The 27,087-nt window shown below is 38.7% G+C and overlaps 1 protein-coding gene across 3 annotated transcripts; it reads left to right on the forward strand.

Moving 5' to 3' along the window:
- Positions 1–80: 80 nt before the first annotated feature.
- Positions 81–26,783, forward strand: LOC129903655 (lysine-specific demethylase ELF6). 3 transcript variants are annotated; one of them, XM_055979209.1, is made up of 8 exons: positions 81–862; positions 1,181–1,279; positions 2,585–2,663; positions 2,808–2,875; positions 12,644–12,794; positions 13,369–13,922; positions 23,855–24,145; positions 24,276–26,783. In XM_055979209.1, the coding sequence occupies exons 1-8, from the start codon at positions 214–216 to the stop codon at positions 26,276–26,278; spliced, it is 3,894 nt and encodes a 1,297-aa protein (XP_055835184.1). In that variant the 5' UTR covers positions 81–213; the 3' UTR covers positions 26,279–26,783. The 3 variants fall into 3 exon arrangements, with proteins under 3 accessions (XP_055835184.1, XP_055835176.1, XP_055835178.1); XM_055979201.1 differs by having other exon boundaries at positions 81–1,279; XM_055979203.1 differs by lacking the exons at positions 2,585–2,663; positions 2,808–2,875 and having other exon boundaries at positions 81–1,279.
- The last annotated feature ends 304 nt before the right edge of the window (positions 26,784–27,087 follow it).

A 27,087-nucleotide genomic window follows, 5' to 3' on the forward strand; every position in this document is an offset into this window, starting at 1 on the left:
CCCTGGCGTAGGTTAAGGAAATGATTGTTAAAAGTGCTATGTTACGCACTGCCCCTTATAACCTAGACCCGACACAATCTTGGGAATTTTGAGCAGTTTGAGGTTCTACTTTTTCCAATGTAACTACATTTCACGATTTCAATTTTAGGTTTAATAACTCACTCTTTTAGCCAGTAGTGTTTGTTAATTATTTGAATATTGTGTGGAATTGTGATGAAGTGTGTGGATATACCTGAATGGCTTAAAGGGTTGCCCCTCGCACCTGAATTTCGACCTACTGATACTGAATTTGCTGACCCCATTGCCTATATATCAAAAATTGAGAAGGAAGCTAGTGCTTTTGGTATATGTAAGGTCATTCCACCATTGCCTAAACCTTCAAAGAAGTATGTCCTTCATAACTTGAACAACTCTCTATCCAAGTGCCCCGAGTTTGGGAATTGTGGTGGTGACGATAAGGGAAATGGCCACTTTAGGGCAGTTTTTACCACGCGACATCAGGAATTGGGTCATAGTCAAAAGAAGAAGTTGAAAGCGGCAGTGCCATTGGGATCTCAGAAGCAAGTGTGGCAAAGTGGACAAGTTTATACATTAGAGCAGTTCGAAACCAAGTCCAAGAACTTTGCCAGGACTCAATTGGGCATGGTTAAGGAGATTTCTCCCTTGGTTGTCGAGGCAATGTTTTGGAAAACGGCTTTTGAGGACCCTATCTACGTCGAGTATGCAAATGATGTGCCCGGTTCTGCCTTTGGGGAGCCTGAGGAGGGACTCTCTAGTAGTTTTTGCAGGAGGAAAAGGCCATGTAAGAGGAAAATTCATGATATAAATAGTCGAGGAACTTCGAGTACTAGTGTGGACAATGGTCAGTGTCATCATAGTGTAGAGACACCATCCTCTTCTTTGTTAACCCCTTTATCAAACAAATCCACAAACTCATCCCCTTTTAGGCCAAAAGGTTGTAGTAATGCTGGTGAAATGGAAGGTAGTGCTGGTTGGAAGCTTGCAAACAGTCCTTGGAATTTGCAAGTAATTGCGCGGTCGCCTGGCTCACTGACTCGCTTCATGCCAGATGATATCCCTGGTGTTACTTCTCCAATGGTCTATATAGGGATGTTGTTTAGCTGGTTTGCTTGGCATGTTGAGGATCATGAGCTTCACAGTCTAAATTTTCTTCATACAGGATCCCCTAAGACTTGGTATGCAGTTCCAGGAGATTATGCATTTAGTTTTGAAGACGTCATTCGTTGTCATGCTTATGGAGAAACTACTGATCGATTAGGTATGAATACATTTTTGTCAACAACAATGTGATGGCATTTACAAAAGAAAAAAAGAATGCAAGGCATATTTTATTTTCTTCCACGACATCTTCTTTAGCTCCTTAAAATGTTCTAACTCTCATTTCTTATCATCTTACAAAAGATGGAAAGAACTAGTGCTCTTTGGCAGTTTCATAATTGGTAATCATCAGGTTATGCTGATACTTCTCTTTTACTTAATAATTGTCCTTTGTCATTACTCTATTGCTATTGCCAATGGAAAAAATATCTTGAAATGTATGGTTGATAGTCACTGTATAATGTCCATTGCTTTCAGAATTGGATATTTATAAGCCATGAAAGCTTATTCTCTGCTGCATTGCACTTCTTTCTGGGATAAGCTTTCTAGATGTTTTTTTTAAATGGTTGATACCTTCATTTACAAATAACTTTACGTTTAGCTTCCAAACTTCATTCAGTTATCTAGAGAAGTAGTTATATCCTGTTTATTATGAAGAAACAACAAATAATAGGAAGGTATTCAGAATTAGGACATATTTCTTCCAATCATTTTTTTTTGTTTTAAATGATGTTTGGCATCCAGTAGAGTGTCTCTCCCATCTTTAAGAATCCCTCCCTTCAATGTGCATTGACTGAGAAAATTTCAGTTTGTATTTGTTTAGGGGTGGTATGCTGGAAGTTATGAGATATGAGCCATGGTAGGAAGTTTACATGCAGTTGCGGTCTAACTATCTTTTCATAAGTTAGAAAGTAAATTTTCTAATGAAGAGTATGAATTTCTTGTGTGGTCTGTGGAAAGAAGTCTGCTCTGCTTCTTGATGTGGGTTTTGGAAGCTGTCTTCACTAAGTGAAAGGTTGAACCTAAATGTGTCTACCAAAACATCTTTAGGGCGCCAATTGAAAAATTAGTGTAAATAATGACCGTTGCATTTCAGATTTGTCCCAAAAATCAAAAAAGAAGGTTTCGGCGGTGTCTGTTTAAATGAATCTATTTTTTTGAAGTACCTTCAGAAGTGATCATGTTTCCTATATTTCTGATTCTGGAATTGCTACAGATGTTCAGTCTCTTGTTTGTGTTTATACTTTAAATTCTGATAACTTGACTTTCTAAAGTCTTATTCAAATTTCTGTTGAGGTAAACAATTTCCATAGGCCTTCTCAATTTGTGTCACTTATCAATGTAGATCTTTGGCTTCAGTCATCTGGCAACTCGCTTATTGACTTTAAAATGGAGATATTCTGGAGTTTTTGCTCTGAAAAATTTCTAATTCTCAGATTCAATAAATATAATATTTGATCTCCAGCTGCTCTTGCACTATTGGGCGAGAAGACCACTCTTTTATCACCTGAAATTCTGGTAGCATCAGGCATCCCCTGCTGCAGGTGGTTTCCTTTTGTCTGATCCCATTTTAACTTTGTTTTTTCTCTTGGTTATATCCCGAAACTAAGATGGAGGTTTCCTTTGCCGTTCCGAACTTATCAAAAATTTTGCTGTCATTCTAATGTATAAGCTTTTGATTTGCTAAGGTTGGTACAGAATCCTGGTGAATTTGTTGTCACTTTCCCGAGGGCCTACCATGTAGGTTTCAGCCATGGTAATTGCTTCTGATCTTCTATTAAAGATGTTGTTATTGTGATGAACTTCAACAATTTATGCAGAAATAGCTGCTTTTTATTTTATTTTATTGTCATCTTTCTTCGTAATAAGTTAAGTTTTCCCCCCCTTTTGTCTCGGACATGAAAATATATATATGTTTCTTTGTCTGTTTTGACGTATACGTTTTTGCTTCTACTCCACATCAGAGATCTTCAATCCACAATTAGCAGCTTTCTCTATCTATAAATGATCGGGAAACAGAAATCTTCTTAGGCTTAAGAACATGCGGTTCTCTATGAAGGTCTTAAGGTGATGGTGAGGGGCTGAGGGCCCAATGAGATAAGCTATTCGCGGGAAGGTGATCCGAGTTTTAGACTGGTGAAGAAGCTAAGACTGTTCAAAGACTATCTAAAGATTCTGAAGTGAGTGGTAGTTGGCCCAAAAGACAAATAGAATCGACTCTCTTCAAGGTACTAGTTGCATTGCAGAAGAAAGAAGATAAGCATTATCTTGATGAAGAAGAGGCGCGTCCCTATTGGATTAATTTGGATGTGCCCAAGTTTACCTGAAAACAAAAACTGCAAATAAAAAAAGTAGGGGAATAAAACACAATTTTGAATCGGTAGTGGTTGCACAAGAATGGATCCAAAGTCTCAAATTAGTTGGCTTTGGAAGGGGACAAACACTAAGCTTTTCATTAAAGGCCAGTGCTAAAGAAGTTATGGTTTCATGAAGAGGCTTCACATCAAATAACAGTGACTTCTGCATGCGAATTAAAATCCGTAAAAAGATTTTAGTATCTTACTGTTGTGTGGTAAGTTTTATGAGGAGGAAGAAGAAAGGACAATGTCAAAAGTTCAATTTCAAGAAAGTCAAAGATTCCATTCTTCTAGCCTCTCTTCTCAAACTATCAGCATTCCATCAAAAGGTGTTCAAACCACTGTGGAGGGTAGAGTTTATCACAAATAGCATTTGAGTAAAATTGAAAAAGGCTATTTGGAGAAGACAAGAGGAGGAACAAGTCCCGTTCTTTCTCTTGCATGAATTATAAAGTCATGATGTTGAAGGAGAGTCACAAGATATTTAAAGACATTTAGAGTGCCAAGGAAAAGATATTTACCATCCAACTCGTCTATATGTTATTGAAAATAAGAAGAAAGTCATCGTTAAGATGAAAGAGGAGAAGTCTCACAGGTGCAAGAGCTGCTCCAAGTGCTCAGCAGGAGATTTATGCTAGTGGAGAGATGGGATTTGGAAAGAATTTTGAGGAAGATGAGGGGAAGAGATGGCATGGAGACAAAGGTCCAGAGCTATATGGTTGAAAGAAGGTAACAGGAACTCAAAAGTTCTTTCACAGAACTGCAAACTGTCACAGGAGATACAATAATATAGACAAACTTCTGGTGGATAGTGAGTGTACAGGTGATCCATCAGTGATCAGAGAGGAGATTGTCAAATTTTATCAGAATTTTTATACAGAATCAGAGATTTCGGAAACAGCCGCCCTACCTTTCAAGGTGGGGGTTAGGTCTGCGTACACTCTACCCTCCCCAGACCCCACATGGTGGGACTATACTGGGCTTGTTGTTAATCAGAGATATGGAGACCTCAATTCAACCATAGATCGGGTGCTATTATCAGTCAAGAAGACAATTTAATGCTATAATGTCAGTTCAGTGAGTCTGAAATCAAAGAATGTGTTATGGCATGTGCGAGGGACAAGGCGCCTGGACCAGATAATTTCACCATGGCATTTTTCACCAAGTGTTGGGAAATAGTAAGCAAAGAAGTAGTGGCAGCAGTTCAGAACTTTCATAATCAGAACATTTTTGAAAGGAGCTTCAATGCCACCTTCATATCTTTGATCCCAAAAAAATTGGGGACCAAAGAACTGAAGGACTTTAGACCTATTAACTAAATAGGTAGCATTTATAAGATCATTTCAAAAGTGTTGACTGAAAGGCTGAAAAAAGTGGTTTCAAAACTGGTAGATGCACATCAGATGGCATTTATTAAGGGCAGGCAGATCATGGATGCTATTGTGATTGCCAACGAATGTGTAGATGTTAGGCAAATTAGCAAGGTCCCAGGCATTCTTTCTAAGCTGGATATAGAGAAAGCCTACGACCACTTAAATTGGGGTTTCCTATGGAAGACTTTGGAAAACATGGGTTTTGGTGAAAGATGGATAAACTGGATCAAATTTTGCACCACTACAGTGAAATTTTCAGTTTTGATTAATGGTTCTCCCACAGGTTTCTTCTCATCTGAGAGAGGCCTGAGACAAGGGGATCCATTATTTCCTTTTCTCTTTATCTTAGCAAGAAGGGTCTCAATGATATGCTAAGAAAAGCCCAAACAAACAGCTGGATAAGGGGCTTTAATGCAAACATGGAGGGTAGACAGAGTCTAGCCATCTCACATCTCCAATATGGAGATGACACTCTAATATTTTGTGATGCAGACATCAGCCAACTGAAGCTTTTAAGCATAATATTGATACTGTTTGAAGCAACCTCAGGTCTACACATGAATTGGGGCAAAAGTTTCATCTATCCAGTGAATGAGGTACCTAGGATTGACAGTCTGGCAAATATTTTGGGAGGAAAAAATAGGGGAGCTGCCCACAATTTTTGGGAATGCCTTTGGGAGATAAGAGAAAATCAAAAGGCATATGGAACAATGTACTGGAGAAATGTGAGTAGAAGCTTGCCAATTGGAAAAGTCAGTATCTATCCCTGGGTGGCAGAGTTACTCTCATTAACAGTGTTCTTGATGCTTTGCCTACCTATATGATGTCTGTGTACCTTATGCCAGCAAGTGTAAGAGACAGATTAGATGCTCTCAAAAGTAATTTTCTTTGGCAAGGAAACTGTGATCCTAATAATCACAAGTTTCACTTGGTCAAGTGGGATGAAATTTTAGTCAACAAGAAACAAGGGGGACTAGGAACAAGGAATCAGAAGTTACAAAACCACAGCTTGCTAATGAAATGGCTGTGGAGGTTTTCATCTCAAGAACAATCACTGTGGAAAGATACCATTAAGGCCAGATATGGAATGGAGACAAGGTGGATCAGCAAAATAACAACATAACCACATGGCACTGGAGAGTGGAGGATAATCAGAAATTTATGGACAAAACTTATAAACAAGTGCACAATAAAGATGGGAGATGGTGGGAAAACTCTGTTTTGGGAGGAAGTTTGGGTGGGACAGGCTTCATTCAAAGCTAGTTTCCCTGACCTGTTCAGCTTGAGTCTACAGAAAGTGGCCACTGTCAAAGAAATGAGAGATACTCAGGGTTGGAACTTAAGGTTCAGGAGACCTTTAAATGATTGGGAGGTGAACATGATGGTTGAATTTCTAAATATACTGAAGCAATGCAGGGACCTCAATAGCAGTGAAGACAAACTTTTTTGGGTTCCAGATAAACAGGGGAGATTCTCAGTTGGATCAGCTTACAGAAACTCACAGAGGACACACACTCAACCAAGCTACTGGACATGGAAAATGATCTAGAAAGTTAAGGTGCCCTACAAGGTGGCCTGTTTTACTGTTTAGTAAAACAGGTTGTTCTCACGCAGGATTACCGAATGAAGACGGGCCTCCAGTTGTGCTCCAGATGTTTTTTTTTTGAGAAAGGTAACATTTACTTCTATATATCCACAGGTATACTACATCAATGTGTAGTCCCCCTCCAAAAAGTTTTACTTACATCATTCCTAAGATCTCCTAGTTACAGCCAATCAATAACATTAAACATATCTTCATTGTCTCCTATCACTACTTGCTTACACAAAAAATAGTAAAGCCCTAGGCAGTTTGTCTTTATCTTTTGAATGTTGTTCTACTTTCCTTCAACACATCTTTGATTCCTTTCCTTCCAAATAGTCCACCAAATGCAAGCTGGGACAATCCTCCATCTCTTCTCCTCTTTTCCTGCATTTCCATCCCTGTTCCAGCATTGTAGAACTTCTATAATACTCCCAGGCTTTGTCCACTTGATCTTCTTCTTGTGAATGAACATTTGCCACAATTGATCTGTCCATTTGCAGTGTAGAAAGAGATGGTTGACTGTCTCCACCTGTTCTTCACATAGATAGCATCTATAGCATAGACTGGGTTTCCTCTTGTTCAAGTTCTCATGTGTCAAGACTGCCTCCTTTGCCAAAAGCCATATGAAATAATTCACCTTGTATGGAATTTCTGTTCTCCAGATCATCCTCCCAAGGCCATCCTACTTGCTGCACCTCAGTAGACCTGAGTTCTCTGTATGCTGATTTTACAGTGAATTTTCCCCTTCTCTCCCCCTTCCATACTAGTCTATCTTCCTCTCCTGTCAGATTGGTAGCCATGTTCATTGTGTCATGAAATCTTGCTATGGTTGTCATTTCCCAATCATTTAGGTTCGTTTTCAGAAACAGGTTCCACCCTTGCCCTGTCCATAATTCTGCCACTGTTGCTTCTTGTGCTTGGCTCAAACTATGTAGTACAGGAAAAGCATGTTTGATGTCTCCTGTCCACACCAAATGTCATTCCAGAAGGCTACTTTTTCTCCATTGCCCACCTTACAACTTGTTCTCTCCCAGACCAGTTGCCATAGGTTCCTGATGATCTCCATACACTACAATTATAAGGGATGGTCACTTTCTCTGTCATCCATTTGTCCTCCATGCCATATTTTTCTATTATTACTTCCTTCCATAAAGATACTTCTGGTTAGACAAATTTCCACAGCCATTTCATCATCAAACTTTTATTTTGGGTACTCAATTCTCTGATATTGAGTCCACCCCCTCTTGCTTACCAGCAGTTCCTCCCATTTGACCAAATGGTACTTTTTCTTATCTTCACTGCCCTACCATAAAAAGTTCCTCCTAATTGCATCCAACCTCTTGGTAACCTTGGCTGGTATAGGGAACAATGACATCATGTATGAGGGAAGGGCATCCAGGACACTATTAACTAGAGTTAGTCTGCCACTTGAAGATAAATATTGACACTTCCAGTTTGCAAGCTTCCTTTCACACTTTTCAATTACTCCACTCCATATTTCTTTTGACTTGCTCTTAGCTCCCAAAGGCATTCCCAAGTAGGTTGTTGGTAGTTCACCCACTTTCCCTCCTAGTTTGTCAGCTAAGTCTTCAATATTTATCACTGTGTTGACTGGATAGATGAAACTTTTGATCCAGTTTATGTGCAAACCTAAAACAACCTCGAAAATATTGAAGATGACCCTCAAAATCAGCATCTGCTCCTCTACTGCATCACAAAATACTAGAGTGTCATCTGCATACTGTAGATGAGTAATCTCTATGTTTTGTTTGTGAATGTGAGGCAGAGATAATAAATCATCTCTGACCTTTGTCTCCATGCCATCTCTTTTTTTTTTGCATTCTCTTCAAACTCTACAGTAAGAACTGTTCTTAGATAGATCTCATCATCAGATAATTGTCTCTGGTCTTGTATTGCCTCAAGTTCTGCCAACTGACTTAGGATACTTTGTTTTTGTAATCCCAGATTGCCTTGGCTAGTTCTGCTCCACTCTATTAGCTTTCCTTTCAAATATTTTAGTTTGTCAGCTAAAATATAATCTGGTCTGCCTCTACAATGGTGAGATTCCCACCATAACTTTACCTTCTCCTTGAAATTTTTTGTCTGCAGCCACCAGTTCTCGAATTTGAAGAAAGAATTTGATTTCTCCCAATTTCCACATTCAAGAATTGGGGGCAGTGATCCAATGTTACTCTGTAGGACTGATTGCTTGATGTTCCTAAAAGAGTTTTCCCACGTTCAGAAATCAAAAATCTGTCTAGTCTGGCTGCAACATCATGGCCTTCCCCTTTCTTCCAAGCATAATTGTTCCCTGCTAATTGTAGGTCCACTAGCTCCGTATCCTCGATGAACTCTGAAAAGTCCATCATGGCTTTATTATATCTTGAACAGTTCTTCTTTTCTGAGGGGAATTTAATGGTGTTAAAATCTCTCCCCACCACCCAAGGACCTATGAAGAGTCCTCTTACAGCCTCTAGTTCCCACCAGACCTCTTCCCTTTCTGCTCTACTATTTAGAGCGCAAACTCCTGTCATATGCCAACTGAGGTCCTGAGTTTTGCACACAAATTTACAAGTTATACAATATGTCCCTATCTCGCAAATTTCCCCATCCCACATTAGAGTTATGCCCCCTCTTGTGTCACTAGCTTCTAGTTGCACGTACTTCACCCATCTATTTGACCATAAATCTTTTATAATATCCCTTATATCCCCTTGTAATTTCGTCTCCTGAAAGCAGAAAACATCAACTTTCCAGTTTTGCATCAAACTTTTAATCAAGAGTCTCTTCCTGGCATCATCGAGACCCCACACATTCCATGATACGATGTTAACCTTCATTAATTTGGTCAATGGTACGCCCCCCTTGCTTCTCGTGCCGTAGCTGTAAAAATTGTTTCCAGATTTCAATCTCTTCAGTTCCTTTGATCCTTTACTTTTTGGAGTCATCGGGATCAAAGCGTTTGCTACTTAGACGGAGCTTTATCTCTTCCCATCTATCTTCATGAACAACTCCTCCCGCTAACTCCTCACAACCTTGAAAATGTACTCCAAATTCTTCACCCAATCTGAGAATATTCTGTCTAACCCAAAAAGAGACTAATGAGTGAGATTCTGGGTTCATGTTCTCTATTAATTCTGCTGAATTCAGTGGAATAACCTCTTCTATATTTAGTGCCCCAATTTCCTTCCTTTCTTCATCTACTTGTTCGATTAAATCTCCTCTTCCTTCAATATATATTATGGACATGGCATCTTCATCAACTGGGTCCTTAAATTGAAGTTCCTCCTCACCACCTCCTTCGTTGGTGTCGATGTCGAGTGAGAAAAGGGCTTGTTTTTCTCCACCTTTTTGTTGAGGAAGAGTATCGGGACCTTACTTGAGGTGTCTAAAATGAACAAAGCTTAGTTGAGGTGTCTAAAATGAACAAAGCTTAGTTGAGGTGTCTAAGTGAAAGTTGGTGCCAACTTTAGAGGGCCATCGATGGGTTCCGCCTTTGGAATTTCCTCTGCCAGCCACACATCTAGTCAGCAAATCACTGGGTTCTCCCTGCCTCGTGAGAGATCACCAAAGTATTTCCTTGTTTGTGGGTTCTAGCAACATTCATTTCTCTTGTGGACCATTTGTTATTTCTGACTTTATCGGCATACAGTAACCCCTTTTCTGTATTTCGCTATATTAATGTCACTGTCCTTTTCCTCTTAGCATTAATGAAATTTGTTATTTTGAAAGCAATGTCAAACCAACCTGAGTTGGATGACTATTCAGGAATGATGGTTATTGTTTTCCTGTTCCCTTGCATATTAATAATGCTAATGTAACAGCCAAATTTGTTGAAATTTTTGGAGCAAAAGAATTATGAGGCATGATCATGAAATTTCCATCTTTTGACTGAATTTCCTTTGGTGTTCGATGCTTCTCTGAGGACATGGCTACCCATTCCATCGTCTTTTGGCTAAAACTTGCTCTTGTCATCATGCTATGTTCTCTTTCCACCCATTCGTACCAAGTCTCAACTCTTGAAATTGTTCTAGTGATATCGTATGATTTAAAACCCACCACGAAGTATGTGACATCTTCATCCATATTTGAAGAGAAAGAGAGAGGTTGCTAGAAAAGAAAGAAAAGGGAATCAATAGGTTGATTTCGATGATCAAATACCACCGAAAAAGGACTCTAAAGGTCCAAAAGGGACCTTAGAGGTGGACCTCGCGAAAAGGGCTTGGGAGCATTCATATTATATTTTACTTCACAAGATCCACAATACTAATTCTTTTCCACCCTTTGGGAAAAGTGCTTTTTTAAGATTCACATTTGAGAATCGCAGTGGGAAATGCGACGCAAGATCCTTTTTTTTTAATAATCGTGGTGTCAGGCCAACTTCCATGCACATCTACTAGTTCGACAGGGTACCTGCTACCTCCAACCAACACAGTCCGGATAACTCTATCCACCAATGTTTGGACAGATAAGAAGATATCATCTAGCGTTATTGTGTCCATTGGGAATTGAACTTGAGATCTCATGGTTCTCACTCATTTCATTGACCATTAGGCCATACCTTTGAGTGCGATGTAAGATGATTCATTATAGGGAGGCCTAATGTTCAAGAGTTCCCTAGAACATCCACTGTTACTCCCTTTGTCCTAGTTTATATGACTCACTTTCCTTTTTAGTTAGGCCCAAAAAGAATTGACACATTTCTATATTAATTAACAACTAACTTTAAAATGCCTATATTACTCTTAATGAAATGTTTTATAGCCACACAAGCATCTATCACTTATTTTAGATCACAAGTTTCAAAAATATTTCTTTCTTTCTTAAACTCCGTGCCAAGTCAAACTAACTCATAAAATAGGACGGAGGGAGTACTATGGATAAGGACGCCAAATTAGCTGAAATGATTAGGAGAGACGGGAATGAGTTCCTTGAAAAATGTCTTTGACAAGACCCATTCAAGATTGTCAAAAGGATGATATATACAATGTATGCAATTAAGGGAAGATGACATAATAACATAAAAGGGATAGGACTAAATATTTTTTGCTTGATCAATGGAGGAATTTGAAGCACATATGGAAGCTAATATCAAAACTAAAGCACTAAGAGACCTCTTTGTAAGTGTGCATTGTGTAGTAGAGGAGCAAATCTGTAATCCACCTTGTTTTGAACCGTGCACCACTATTCTCGAGGATTTCCAGCCTCCAGGTGGAAAAAATGTAAGCCAAGAAAAAGGTGCTATGAACGATAACTCCTATTTGCTTGTGTGGACAATTTGGTGAGAAAAAAATGGTATAATATTTAATTGCACCCAAGAGTGTTGCCTAGTGGTCAATGAAGTGGTTGAGAATCATGGGGTCTCAGGTTCAATTCTTAGTGGAGACAAAACACTAGGTGATTCTTCCCATCTGTCCTAGCCTTGGTGGATAAAATTACCTGGTATCTGTTGCTGGTGGGAGGTGGCAGGTATCCCGTGGTATTAGTTGAGGTGCGTGAAAGCTGGTCGAACACCATGGTCATAAAATAAATGGTACAAGTTTAAAAGGAATACATAAATCTATAAGGAGGTTAAAAATGAGTTTTCACTAAAGTTGTATTTGGTGGAGCCAAATGTTGCTGCACTTTATGTGGGAGAGATAGGGGGTTAGCCTCATCCCCTCTCCTCTTTATTAGTAGTAATTAGTAACCGCGTGGTTTCTTATTCTTCAATGTGTATTAGTGTCTGCTGCTTCATTTACTTTGTATCTTGCTATTTGCTATCATAGTTTCTTGCAACCATGCTTCTAATACTTCTCTTTTGAGCCGTGGGTCTATCGGAAACAGCCTCCCTACCCACAAAGGTAGGGATAAGGTCACTCGTGGGATTACACTGAGTTTGTTGTTGTATTTTGTTGGAAATGAGAAAATTCATTCTTTTATAGAATGGTTGGATGGAAGTTTTGGGAGCTTAATAATTGAAAGATGATACTGTCTTGATGAGATATTCAATGATTTTTTTTTGTCTTGTATAAAAGAAATTCTATTTCAGTTGAGTTGCGTGTGAGTCTGGATCCTTTACTGTGGTTGAGTGCCCAATTTTTTCTTTGACAGTGCCCTCTCCCAAATTTTTGTGTTCATGATGTGGTATGAAGTGAAATCTGTGTTGGTAACACAATGAGTTTGTTTCAATTTTATCCTGGTTTTCAAAGATTCACTTGTAAATGCAGGCTTCAATTGTGGTGAGGCTGCCAACTTCGGTACTCCACAGTGGCTTACAGTAGCCAAAGAAGCTGCTGTTCGTCGAGCTGCCATGAACTATCTGCCTATGCTCTCTCATCAGCAGTTGTTATATTTGTTGACAATGTCTTTTGTTTCAAGGTCTGCTCATCAGCTTTTGTTGCATATGTGGATCAGCCCAACATGTCCCCTCTAGGAGATGAGAATTAGGTGTTTCTTTTACATTCCCGGATTGCAACTTTGTAGGCTTTAGCTTAATTTGTCTTTTATTGATCCGTATTTGTAAGAACTACTTTTTGTCCAGCAGTACAAATCTGTTTTTCCATGTTCACAATACAATATTTAGGTCAGAAGTGAAATTGTAGACATCTGATTTAAGTTAAGTGGGTAATGAGGTTAATGAATACTTTTTGGTTACTTTAAAAGGTGAAAGTTGCTGTAGTTTGCTACTGTCCCTGCAATAATGGAAAAGTTGGGCTGTGGAACAGGTGACTGTTGAAAAACCGAGCAAGGATAGTTAATGTGTGATATGGGGATATCTAAGCTCTGTTTTACTCCATTTTGTTGCTTTCCCCCCGTCATTCACGTTTAATGAATCAAGAAAAACCAAAGCCTCTAGGGACGGATAGGCTTATGGTTACATTTCCTTTGACTTTTAATTTAATAAACATAAAAATATCTTTTGGTTTCTTTACTTCTATGTTCGTGATGACAGTGTGCCAAGATCCCTGCTGCCTGGGGTTCGAAGCTCTCGTCTGAGAGATCGTCAGAAGGAAGAAAGGGAGCTTCTGGTAAAGAAAGCCTTCGTTGAGGATATAGAAAAGGAGAGCAACCTGGTAAAACTTTTACTTAAGAAAAGCTTTTCTGACAATGCAATGTTGTGGGATGTGGATATGCTGCCATCTTCTGGTAAAGAATCTGAACTGCACAAGCATGTTACTGCGGATGCTTCTAGAGGGGACAATCAGTCTGAAAACAACAATAGTCAGGATGTATTAGACCAACTGAGCTTATACATGGAAAATTACAGTGACTTCTATGTGGATGATGATGTGTCATGTGAATTTGAAATCGATTCTGGGACATTACCCTGCATAGCTTGCGGGATTCTTGGTTTTCCATTTATGGCTCTGGTGCAACCATCGGAAAAGTCTGCAAAACACCTTTTCCCTGAGGAATTTCAGAATAAACAAGAATCTGGAGTGCTGAAACATGTGGAGTCGGATTCCCATCCAGATCATAGGTGCATGATTGAGGACTATAATAGAGGTAGGAGGCCCTGTATAACTATTCTCCCTTGTTGAGTTTGTCTGTTCTGCTATCTTGATGACTAAATCAATCTCTCTTGTTGATGATATCTTCCTCTGTTATTATGAAGAGCCTATTTGGATTGACTTTTGGCTTATGACTTATAAGTCAAAAGTCATAAGTTAGAAATTTTAATTTATGGTTTTTGGCTTATTTTTATTAGTTTGGCTTAAAGCCTAGTGCTTAAAAACACTTTTTTATCTTATCCAAACACTACAAAAGTTCTTAAAAGCTATTTTGGCTTGAAAGCACTTAAACTAAGTCAATCCAAACAAGCTCTAAATGTGCTAATTTTACTACTTGTAAAAGGTTCAGCAAATTGATTTATGAAACTTCTTGTGTCTGATCAACATGTGAGAAATAATCCAAACTCGTTGAACACAGCAGTACTGAGTTCTTCTTCCTCTTTTTTGCTACAAAGGATGTATCCATACTCCTTCTGTCATTATTCTCCTTTTGACACGTTTTTCCTCCAATGAAATGTTGTTTGTGTTTCAGCTGAATACTAATAAAAGAAAAGAGCATAACTTTCACTGATAGAAAAAGAAGAGAATTGCTTCAGTTTGTTGCTTCTGTTAGTGGCTGCTCGCTAACTACCAGTTCAATTCTAAGCTGAATAAATTATACTAATTATGCTGCATTCACATGTTCGAAGATCTAATCCTTTAAATGATTTAAATTTGAAGATGTAGTAATGAGTCCCATTTGTGTATGTTTATGAACTACAGCTGTTGATTTGTAAGTTTCATTTCCGCCTGAAGTAATAAGATACACATGGTTAGAATATCTAGTGAATATGCGTTTAGATTAATATATGGCTTGTCTCATTGTACATTATAAGGAAAACTACCTAGAATATTTTAGAGAATATTCTCTACTTAATTATAGAATATATATCACCTTATTAGTACAACAACCCAGTGAAATCCCACAACGTGGGGTCTGGGGATATATCACCTTATTAGTATGTAAACTATTTCCCTACCATATTACAGATAGCCTAAAGCTCCTATTAAAGACCACTGCACCTCTTGTACACTGTCACTTAAGTAAATGGGAAGTTTCTTCGATATTTTCACATGGTATTGGAGCCTCCACGATCATGGTAGAGACTCAAATAGCATCCACTATGGGCCGGCCGTACAGGCCAATATGTGTTGCCTGCAGGGTTAATATTCTCTTCTTTTATTATTCATTTTGGTGCTCGACAACACTCCTCTCTTGGATTTGGTGCCCCCATCAACAAAGAAACGATCAGGTGCCACTCCTCTCTTTAAGATCATTTAAGCACGATTCATCTCTCCAGCAACTGGCACTGCTACTTTTTTTTAATGAAGTGGTATTAATAGAGGCATGAAGAAGATGCAGAAATGCAAAAATTACAAGATGTAGCATTGTAGCTTACAAAATATCACTGGCTGACTGTACAAACTATCTAAGCCAGAACTAGTTACCGCAGAGCAAGTCCTGAAATTGCTCTGCGTTACCAGCAGGGTACAGACTGGACCAACTAAACAAATTGACTAAACATCTTGCCTTCAAACTACCTAAAGAGGTGACGCCCCATCAAATCATCTTCTATTCCTTTCTAACCAGATACACCACAATATACAAGCAGGGATCATGATCCAGATCTTCTTGATGGCTTTGTCAACTCTCCATAGACTCCAACTCTCATAAGCATCCTTTACTGAGAGGGGTGGTAGTCCATCTAAGATCAAATAGACAAAAAACATGTTCCATATTTCTGAGGCCACTTCACAGTGAAGAAGGAGATGTCTGGTAGTTTCAGCCTCTTTTTTGCACATATAGCATCTGTTTGGAAGATGGATTTTGCTTTTCTTTGGATTGTCTTGAGTAAGACATGCCTCATATAGAGCTGTCCAAGTAAAACATACAACCTTAGGTGGTAGCTTGGTCCTCCAAATGATCTTTGTGGTATCCCCATTTAAGCTTCTCTGCTGTCTGGGGATTTATGTGACAATGCTGGCGTCTTGCAAAAAGATCCATCAAATCATTCACTTCTCAACCATGCATGTTTCTTCTGAATGTCAGATCCCAGTTGGTCCCTTCTCTATTTGCAGCAATATCAAAGTTGGGATCATGAGCAATTCTGAACAATTCTGGGTAATCATCCTGAAGAGTTGTATTGCCAAGCTATTTGTCTGTCCAAAATCTTAAGAGTGCACCATTACCCACTTCAAAGTGAGCATGCTGATCAAAGGTGTCCCACAGCTGCCTAATACCCTTCCAGAGTCCTGGGATTTTTTATTAAATTTGACAAAAAAAGTTTCAAAACTAAAAGGAAGTGACACAAGTTTTAATTATTGAGTAGAGGTGATAATTTTAAGATTAGTGTTAATGACACTAATTTTAAAATCCTCAAGTTTTATTATTTACACAAAGACCCTATTTTCCCATACCCACCACCACCACCACCCCCTCTCCCTCCCCCTTCCTCTCTCTTCCCCCTCTGCCGACACCGTCATTCCTACCCCTTCTACTGCCGCCGTCACCACCACGATCTCCTCCGCTATTACCGCTACCTCCTCTTCCATCACCACCACCACCATGTTTTTCTCCTCCTCCACCATCACCATCATCTCTTCTTCTACCACCACCTCTTTCTCCTCCTTCACCACTGCCACAACAACCATCACCTCTTTTTCCACCGTCGCCACCACCACCACCAGCATTCTCCTCTGCGACAATCACTCTCCTTCACATTTTTTGCCAAAAGATTAAACAATTTTTGAAGTTTGCTGCAACAATTATGCAGAAGTTGCTACAATAATTCAACAATTGCTGCAACAACTCAAACAACTATTGAAGTTGCTGCAACAATTCAAGCAATTGCTGAAGTTGCTTGATTTTCGGCAGAATTTCTTTCAGCGATTTAAATATTTTTTTTTGAAAATTCTCAAAATCAAAGCAAAACAGTCTGTAAAATAAAAATAAAAAAAGATAAAAAAATGTGATAAAAAGAATGAACGGCGGTGACAACAATGGCGCGACAAAAAAGAAGAAGAAGAAGATGGAGGAGGGGAGAAAGAAAGAAGAAGAAGAAGAAGAAGATGGAGGGAGGGAGTGAGAGAAATCTGATAAGAAAGGGAGAAAGAAAGAAAAAGAGAGTAAGATTGAAAAATAATGAAAAAGGGGGGAAATTTCAAAATTTGTAATTCAAAATAAGAGGGAAAACTTTTTAAAATTTCGAAATTCTAATATGCACCCCAAAGTTTTTAATCACTCAAATCATGTCCACATTCCATTTAATCCCATTTGATCAAGTCAATGTCACATTTTTTTAATTGAGAACTTTTCTTCAGTCTCCAATCTAGTGCCTCATTAGCAATGCTGTTTTGAGCTTATTAGCCAATAGCTATGAAGCAATCTTGTAGGTACTGCTAATATGACTAATTGGTCTGAAATCTTTAAGTTCAGTTGCCCCTTTCATTTTAGGGATATGGGATATAAAGGTGGCATTGACAGATTTTACCATGTGACATTGATGATGAGTGTCTCAAAGCATTGATGATCTCATATTTGATAATATCCTAGGAATGTTGGTAGAGGAATGCCATAGTCAAACCATCCTTCTCCGGAGCCTTATCTGGTGCACAACTTTTAATGACCGAGTAGATCTCGCTCTTCAAACTCTCTTTCCAGCCAAGTTTTTTCTGCTTAAGAGATTCTTGCTGAATTCTCAAATCTAGCAGAGGGTCTCCTAGGCTCATTCTCAATGTACAATTGTTGATAGAAGTTCAAAATCTCCTCTTTGATCTCTGCTTTATCATCAATAATGAGCTCCCATGTTTGTAGTTTATCAATACAGTTGTATCTTCTGTGAGCATTTGCCAAGCTCTGAAAATACTCTGTGTTCCTATCCTCATTCTGTAAAAGCTTAGCTCCTCTAGACCATGTATATAGTGCACCCTGAAGAGGTAAATCCAAGAGTCCCAAACCTAGTATAGTATCTGAGAAACTTTTCATAGCTCTAGTCCTTCTATGAGTTGAATTTTTCATACTCAAATCTGCATACATTGAAATCTCTTCCCAAAACCCAGTGACCTTCCTAGGTGCTCCTTATGGAAGTTAGTTCATAAAGTTCTTCTCTTTCAATGTAAGTATGTGATCCATACACTCCTGTATAGCACCATCTAAATTGCTTTTAGAGACTAAAATTAGTGAGACTGAGTATATTCCTGGTTCAATATTGATACTTTTCCACAACCTTTGTCCCACGACATTATGATTCCCCCCTCTGGTGCCATTTGCTTGTAAATCTGCCCAGCTAGCCCATCAATTCCCCCAAAGAGAACCTACAAGTTGCTGAGACCAATCCTCAATTTTTGTTTCTTGAAGACACACTATATCAGCCTTCCACTTCATTAATAGAGACTCAGGCCTCATTTGTTTTCATTAAGATTAAGACGTCTGAATCTGAATGCTCATCTGAATGATTAAGACACTGTCTCTAGATCTGAACACTAAATGATTAATATTGTTTGTTTTTCAACATCTGAATATGGAACCCTTGACCCCTTCGTAGACAACCTCTCATTTTTTGACTACTCATGGTATATTTATTTCTAAAGTAATAAACATAATCAAATAAATAAATAAATAAATAAATAAATACAATCTCAACTACCCTTTAGGCGCGCACAAGGTAAAACCCCCGCTCCTATACAATAGCTCGCAAACCACTTAGGAGAGGTAACTTGCACTAGGCAAGCCGTGCGACGGGCTCGACCCAGAAGGCAAACCCCTTGCTTTCGCTGGCAAGGGGTCTCGAACTTGAGACCTCCAATATGGAAGTCCCAAGCCCAAATCACTGGGCATTATCTTCCTATTTCCTTTGTCACCGGCTTCGCAATTGCTTGGGCATTCAATATCTTCAGTTTCCAACACCAAATGTTGAAGTTCTCGAGCTTGTAGTACGAATGAGATTGGGTCTAGAGAGTCCTACATATGTGACATGCGTTGATTAAAAATACAGGGATATTGGGCTCTGGGCTCCTAAATATTTTTGGAAAAACTGCTAATTATACAAACATTCCTACCATATTTACTAATTCTCCCTATAGTTTGAAATAATTACATATTGTCTCATTAATTAATAATTTTATACACTTAAATACATGTATTTTTGCTGCCAGATACACTAAAATAGGGAGAGAGGCGAGCGAGATAGTCTATGTATCCCAGATACATGTGAATCACACTAGATCCATGTATCTGAGATATCAGATTCATCCCTGATACATTCTGAAATACAGATACATCGGGAGAGAGGCGAGCGATAGAGGATAGAGGATAGAGGATAGAAGATAGAGGATAGAGGATAGAGGATAGAGGCGAGAGGCGAGAGGCGAGAGGCGAGAGGCGAGAGAGTCAGATACATGCAAATCCATTTGGATACAATGTATCTAGAACAAATTACACATATTTTTGATCTTATGTATTCGAGATACATGTATCTGGATGCGCTAGATACATGTATCTGAAGTCCAAATTCTGGTAAGATTCATAATATTGGAGACTCGGGTGAAGGGAAGTAATTTGCTCCTAAACTAGTGGGATTTGTGTTGTTTGCCCAATATTTTTCCCCTTATTTTACTTCGGATTTGGCCTTTTGTGTAGAAGGCCTTACTAGCATAATTCGAAGGCCAACTTTATAGGAAAAGGCAGCCCTTTTTGCTGGTCCATTGTGTCTATAAGTTGGCCCCACTTCGTGATTATGTGGCAGATTTGAATTATCTGTGTAGGTCACGTGTCATGCCAGAGGCCTGTCCACTCTATTGACCTCTGACTCCCTCGAAAACTCCACGTCTTCTTCTCCAACCTTCTTCTTTCTCTTCTGATCACAGTTTTCACCGGCGACCCATATGTTTGTGTGTGCATCAGTATCACCTAGATTCATAGCTCAAATCAGCTACTTTTAGCTCCAATTTACAGGGGATATCTCTACAGTTCTCCTTGATTCAAATTCTCGCCCATAGAAGATTAGGAGCCCCGTTTGGATTGGCTTTAAGTTGGTCAAAACCAACTTAAAGCCCCTTTTCAGCTTTTGAACGTGTTTGCCTAATGCTAACTTTAAGCCAGAAAGTTCTTAAAGTCAGTCAAAAATGAAAAGTTAGGATTCCTAACTTTTTTTTTCCTAAGTGCTTAAAGTCATTTTCTTTGACCATGGAAATTACTTTTATATCCCTTATATTTTAATTAAATTCCCAAACTATCCTTTTTGTTCTTTTAATCCTAAAATTCACATAATTTTCCTCATTTATGCACTTTTATCCAAACACTCAACTGCTTATTTATAAAAATAACTTTTAGCACTTTAAAGTTCTAAAAGCACTTCATACATAAAAGTTATTTTTTTTAAGTCCATCCAAACGGGCTCTAGATCTCTTCTTTGTATCTTCATCAATGTTCACATAGCCACCACAAAGATCACCAATCGTCTGGAAAGAGCATGCAGACCAAGCATGTAGTGGTATTCCGAAGACTTTGATCCATCATTCTTCAGAAGATAGCTCCTTCGTATCCAAATTGACCAGCGGGGACCACCAGTCTAGGTATAGTTTCTATGCTTCTTGTCGAGATGGCATTTCAAAGAGAAAAAGGTTGTGCAAAATTGGGGAAACCTTCAAGCCTGCTGTCATCTTCCATCTGTTGTAGAACCACTTTTGGATTGTATCATGATTTGGGTTAGTATGGAAGGAATCATTGAATTTTCCAACCAGACATTAATCCAGATATTTGAGATTATCTGGGATGGCTGCTGAAGTTGTCGGATTGGATCTATTAGACTCCATTGACGGCCACTTCTCCACCCTCGAAATATCATAATAAGACATTGCTTGAGAGTTGGGACACCATCTCTCCGATTTCAGGGTAGGTCTCCATAAAAATCTCAGGATCTTGTTCACAATGTCTTCCCATCCCCCATTGTCTTCAATCTCTGGGATGATTACGGATTATTTCTCGTCACCCAGCCCTGTTTCAACTCGAAAGAATCTGCCCTAACTGTTCAAATTCTGGTAAACCTTGTAAATATAAGCTTCGGTTTTCCTACTCCACCTTCTACAGAGCTTCCCTTCTCCCTTAGAAGCCTTTTTCATGGCTTCACATACCCATCTCAAGCTGTTCTCATCGATCCAAATCTTCTCAACAAACCTCCTACTGTGTTCAGTAAAGCATAAAGCATCTCACCCGATCATCACTAATGTCAATAAGTTCGAAAGATTTCTCGCCGGCAGAAAAAAGGTTCTTCCCTCCATCCTAGAAGGAGGAGAGAGAGAAGAAGAAGAGAGAAAATGGAAAAGGAGAGATTTTCTGGTGATCAGAAAGCTCACTGGAGAGAGAAGTACCGACAAAGAATTTCTATTGGGTCATTGCCTCGTAAGATATGCCTGGGAGCTTAGGAAAATAATAATCTATGACTATTAAAGTTCAAAGGTTATGGCACTGCTTCTTTTTACGCGACCGACATCCTCTAAACTTTGAATTTCTTTTCATTGCTATACCAATTTACATTACGTTGATAATATTCTGGAAATTTACATCACCATATCTCTTTCCAGTGATTAAGAATAGATTTTTTTCGTGTGTAATGCAAGAAGCACTTTCCTTTGTTGTACAGTTACCCAAGACTTTCTGGAGGAAAGAATTCCAGCTCCAATTTTCTTATGGTAATTGTGCACTATGCTAGAGAGATGCGTCGACTTTCTATGTTTTCAGAACAACCAAACTCAAGATGGTTTCTCACTTTGAGTTTGAGGGAGCATGTTAGAATATCAAGTGAATATGCATCTAGATTCGTATGTGTCTAGGTTCATAATTCTTGAATAAAATATTCTCTGTACTAAAATTATATAGAATATTTATTCAACTTATATTATGGAAATTAATTTCCCACCATATTGTGCGTAGCTTAAAACTCTTATGTAAGGAGCACCACTTGTACATTGCCTATCAAGTTAATGAGAAGTTTCTACTATATTTAAACACACATCTTCATATGCTGGCCCACACATTGGATTAGAGTAGTCTTGGGGAATATTAGTTCACCTCCAGTGGCATGACCAATTAGCAGATGTTTTATCTTTTTTCACTCCTCTTCTCCGTTTAAGTCTATTAAATAGGTACATCTTAGTTAAGGTGGTTTCTATGAACAGAGAGTTGTATACTTATATCACTGGATGGAAGTAGTTGTTTTCACGTTTATTTAGATGATGAGATGAGAATACCTTCTTTTTTTCTTTTTCCTTTTTTTTAATCACAGAAACCATAAATGGTCATTTTATAAACAAAAGAGTAATTGTTTTGGACCCCAAGAAGTCCCAATGTACAAAACTCGGCCCAATATGTAGATGAGTATGTAGTTTGTAACTGACTGATTGACCATGCTTTGTGGCCTGTGCCTATAGGTATACATCTAGACACCTGGTGTAATGTAACAGAAAGTTTAACATCATTTGACCAGATTGTTGCCCGCGATAATTTATCAAGTAAATTGTCAACTCAACCAACTGATTGACGATGATGCTATGTGCCTGTAGGTTAGTATCGGTGTTGAAATGTGTGAACATTTCATCTAAAAGCTTTTATTTGCTTAATTATGTATTCGCCACGCCCCACACATGCAGGTCAGGTTCTTTTTCGTGAGCCCAAGTATGTGGAAATTCTAATTGGTTGCAGTGAGACTCAAACCTGGAAACTTGCTCAAGGTCCATTTTTTCGACACAGAATTATAGCTAGACCTATTTATATTCTTGGTTTGCTCAATTTTAGGCCCCATGTTATATTGCCACTATGTTGTTCGAACTCGGGTACATATCTAGAGGTTGGATTCTTCATCACATAACTTTTAGGATTCGGGGATATTGATATGAGTGTAGATATGGATGCTGGGATACAACCAATAAATGCATATTACGACATAGATAAGTGTATATTTTGATTAATTAAGATATGGAACTAAAACTAATAGTTTTTTTTTATAAACACCAAATGTTTTGTTCATAAGATATAACAACAACATACTCGGTGTAATCCCACAAAGTGAAGTCTGGGGTAAATAGAGTGTATGCGGACCTTACCCCTACCTTAGAAGTAGAGAGAATGTCTCCGATAGACCCTCGACTCAAGAAAAAAATAATACGCAGTAGTCCTGCTAATGAAATAACGGATGTACAAAAAACAACAAATAGCAACATAACAAAAACTATAACAAAACAATACGATAATTAAGGTACAATGAATCAACAAAACAATACGAGATATCTTATTCATAACATATCTCGTATAACAGCAAAGCATTCTCATACATTATACAACTATATATATATGACATAAACCAAAAAATCAAATCAAATACCTAATCAATCTGTAATTCTTGGTCATAGATGTAATCAAGCACCCAAGGTAAGTTGACCACATCCGGTGTGGTTTCCACACCCACACCCACACCCACACCCACACCCACATCCACACCCAAATCCTGTTGGATCGACATGGGTGTTGCTGGGAATTTGAAGGGTCCGAGCAACATAGACGAGGTGTTAAGTGCCCCACATTGGATGAGAAAATGGATTTTTATCTCTTTAAATGGTCTTGGCAATACTCACCCTATTAAACTTTTGGGGTTTGAGTTACGCCCAACCTCCGCATCTTCTTTAACAATCTGGACACCTGGTATAATGCAAAGTTTTAACATCATTTGACCAAGTTGTTACCTGCTACAATATATCTGTTTAATTGTCACTTACCTAACTATTTGGTAGCATTTGTCCAGACAAATAATTGTTATTCTCATGTCTGGGAGATACTGCAAATTTATCAGAATGATTGGACTTGCCTGCGGAATACTGAATTTCCTCTTCACGCAGTTGACAGAATTGAAAGAAATGGAGTGCATTCCCTTAACCACGACAAAGTGTCTTTGTCTGCCCAGCCAAGCGAGTCTGCAGTTTCTCTGCACGAGGGTCAAACATCACAGTCTCATCATCTTTCACATACAGATAATGCAGCCCTGACATCAAAAGTTGACATTGAGAAGGAATGTGATATTTCTAGATGTCTTGTAAGACCACGGATATTTTGCCTTGAGCACGCAATTCAGACTGAAGAACTGCTGCATACTAAAGGTGGAGCAAATGTTCTTGTGATCTGCCATTCAGGTAAGGTTCCTCATCTACAACCTCGTTTGAATTATCTTAATGATGATAATACCAAAGAAACTACTAAAGTTTTCAGTTTTTCTAGTTCTTGATGTATTGAACGTTTGTTACAACTTTTGATTTCATGTAGACTTCCAAAAAATAAGAGGACATGCTGCTGTTGTTGCAGAGGAAATTGGCACGACATTCAAATATAATGAGATTCCTCTGGCTAATGCATCTCAAGGACATCTTTCATTGATTGATCTTGCAATCGGGGATGAAGAACAAGACAAATGTGCAGAAGATTGGACATTGAAATTAAATATTAATTTAAGGCACTGTGTGAAGTTGCAAAGGAACTGTCCACTTAAGAAATTAAAACATGCATTGATTTTGGGTGGATTATTCTCTGATACAACTCACAGTTCAGATTCCTTGAGTCTCGTCAAGTGGCATTCCAGAAAAGTGCGCTCAAAGAGAAAGTTGAATAACTCAATGGAAAGTACACCATTTGCAAATGTTCAAATAGCAAAGGTAGTTTCAGGGTCTACAGCAGACATGCAGAATGTCAGAAAGGGGAATATAACAATCCAGTATTCCAGGAAAAAATACAAGCCTAAGGCTTGTAGTTCTGCGGAGGTCACCAGGGTTTTCATGGATCCTTTTAACGTTTCAAAAGAAGTTTCACTTGCAGATGCAAAAATATTGGGAAGTACTTTCCTCAGGGATGAAAATGCAGGCACCGCTTCTTTAGCAGAAAGGTTCGTTGCTGCTTCTGATGGGAAACCCCGATTGCAACATGAACATGAGATGCTTTTACTAAATAGAGATCAAAATGGGAATCTCCTCGCACCACAAGAAGCAAAGTTACTTGTGACCACATCTTTAATGGTGGAATTCGATGAAGCCCAGGCTGAAATTTGTACTACTGAGAAGTTTTCCTTGGAGGATAAAACTTGTGATACAAATTCAAATAGTTGCCATACAGAGAATAAGACCATGGCTGCAGAGACTAGTGGAGAAACAGAGATAGCACATGTGCATACTCCTGCATTTACATCCACATATGTGGTTCAAAGCACTGCATATAATGAAAATTTGGAGGAGAATCATGATATGACGGAATCTGTCATTAGAGATAAATCTGCTCATCCAACGGAAGCAGATTTTGAAAGAGATCATCATAGTGGGGATGATAAAGCTATTATGATCAGATCTCCCGTTCCTGTCAACTCCTCAGGATCTTGCACTGATGGTCCTTCAAGTTATAAGAAGATTGAGGATCAAGTCTCACTACAATTTGGCTCAGGTTGTGAGGCATTTAATAGTGAAACTTTGCACAAATCTATGGAGCAAGAAATCCAAATTAATAATTCAGTTAAAGACATAGCTGTCTCTGACCATGTCACACCCATAGAAGCAGCTTCCGCTTCAGCAGAAAGTCTCAAAATGACGACAGAGACATCTAGTACTAAGCACTCACAGAGTGGTGCTGATATCTCTGAGCAGCATAAGAAAGAGTCAAACGATGATACTACTGCAATAGTATTAAGGCCGACTGGAAAAAATGGTGGCAAAAGGAGGCGTGAGCTAGACCTCTTAACCGATTATGGATGTAGTGTTAGTGGCTTTGTTAAAAGTCCATGTGAAGGTTTAAGGCCACGAGCTAGGAAAATTGTACCTGGGAGTAGAGTTGATACTAAGGAACTTTTTGAGAAGAAACCCATGGGAAATAAGGTGAAAAGGTCTTTACATAGTTCCATCATTCCCAACGATAAGAAAGAACAGAGGAAGGCAACTCATAGGTGTAACTTGGAAGGCTGCTGGATGAGTTTCCAGACAAAGGTAGAGCTGCAACTGCACAAACAAAACCGCTGCCCCATTGAAGGGTGTGAGAAGAAATTTACCTCCCACAAATATGCTCTGGTTCATCAACGTGTTCATGAAAATGATAGGCCCCTCAAATGTCCATGGAAGGGTTGCACCATGACATTCAAGTGGGCCTGGGCAAGAACTGAACATTTGCGCGTACATACTGGTGAGCGGCCATACAAGTGCAAGGTTGAGGGTTGTGGACTCACTTTTAGGTTTGTATCAGATTATAGTCGGCATAGACGGAAAACTGGCCATTATGTAGATGCGGTCAATTGACATTAGTTACTTTAATCAGGTTGGTTGTGTAATGTACCAAATACTAGACTGCCAGAGTGCGATTCTGGGGTTGAAAAGGCAATCTTAAGAATCATGTAAACTAATGGGCACTTGTCAGTTTTAGCATGGGGTCGTAGTAGAGTACCTGTGTGCTGGATCATCTTTCAATTAAATTTAAAATTGCATGTCATTCTTTCAAATTTCTTCATCTGTGGAAGAGAGGTTTAAGCGGACAAGGCCTGTCTCGTGGTACTCTGGTAATGCTGGACAGTCAATAATGATCATATAGAATATCCAACAAACTGAAACTGCAGCTTGTGCTGGAAGGTCAGCTTTTCAATTGAAACCATGAAGAAAGTCTGCTTTTTAACTTTTTCAATAAATTTTGTTGCCTCTTAAGGAGATCCAAATGTTTTCTAACTGGTTATTTTCGGTCTTTCAAACATGTAGAACTTTTAACCGCATTACATATTTCAGGAAATTTGGCATACTAAATAATTAATTATTTGAAGAACTGCCAACTTTGCCTTTTAACGTTTTCCTCTCCTTTCTGTTGTTAGTTTGTTCTTTTATTTCGTATAAGAGCAGAAGTAGAATGTCATCTTGGTCAAAGAAGCGAACTGAGTTCCTTAATTTTTCGAAATGTGTACTAGTGTTTTGTCCTTCAACAATCGATCACTCATACAAGATTGCAAGAAGTTTTCACAGATAAGACATTGAATACTGTGCAAAACATTTAGTTTGATAAACAGGACAAGATTACCCCTTTGTAATCGTTACTTGGGACATGTGATTTATTAAGCTTAAGT

This window comes from Solanum dulcamara, chromosome 1, assembly GCF_947179165.1.
Source record: "Solanum dulcamara chromosome 1, daSolDulc1.2, whole genome shotgun sequence".
Lineage (NCBI taxonomy): Eukaryota > Viridiplantae > Streptophyta > Magnoliopsida > Solanales > Solanaceae > Solanum > Solanum dulcamara.

Bases quoted from the DNA above. Each gene is read 5' to 3' on its own strand.
- LOC129903655 (XM_055979201.1), top strand. From the start codon at position 214: ATGAAGTGTGTGGATATACCTGAATGGCTTAAAGGGTTGCCCCTCGCA. The intron at 2,876-12,643 runs GTAATTGCTTCT...TTGTAAATGCAG, and splicing joins CCATGTAGGTTTCAGCCATG to GCTTCAATTGTGGTGAGGCT. The intron at 12,795-13,368 runs GTCTGCTCATCA...TCGTGATGACAG, and splicing joins ACAATGTCTTTTGTTTCAAG to TGTGCCAAGATCCCTGCTGC.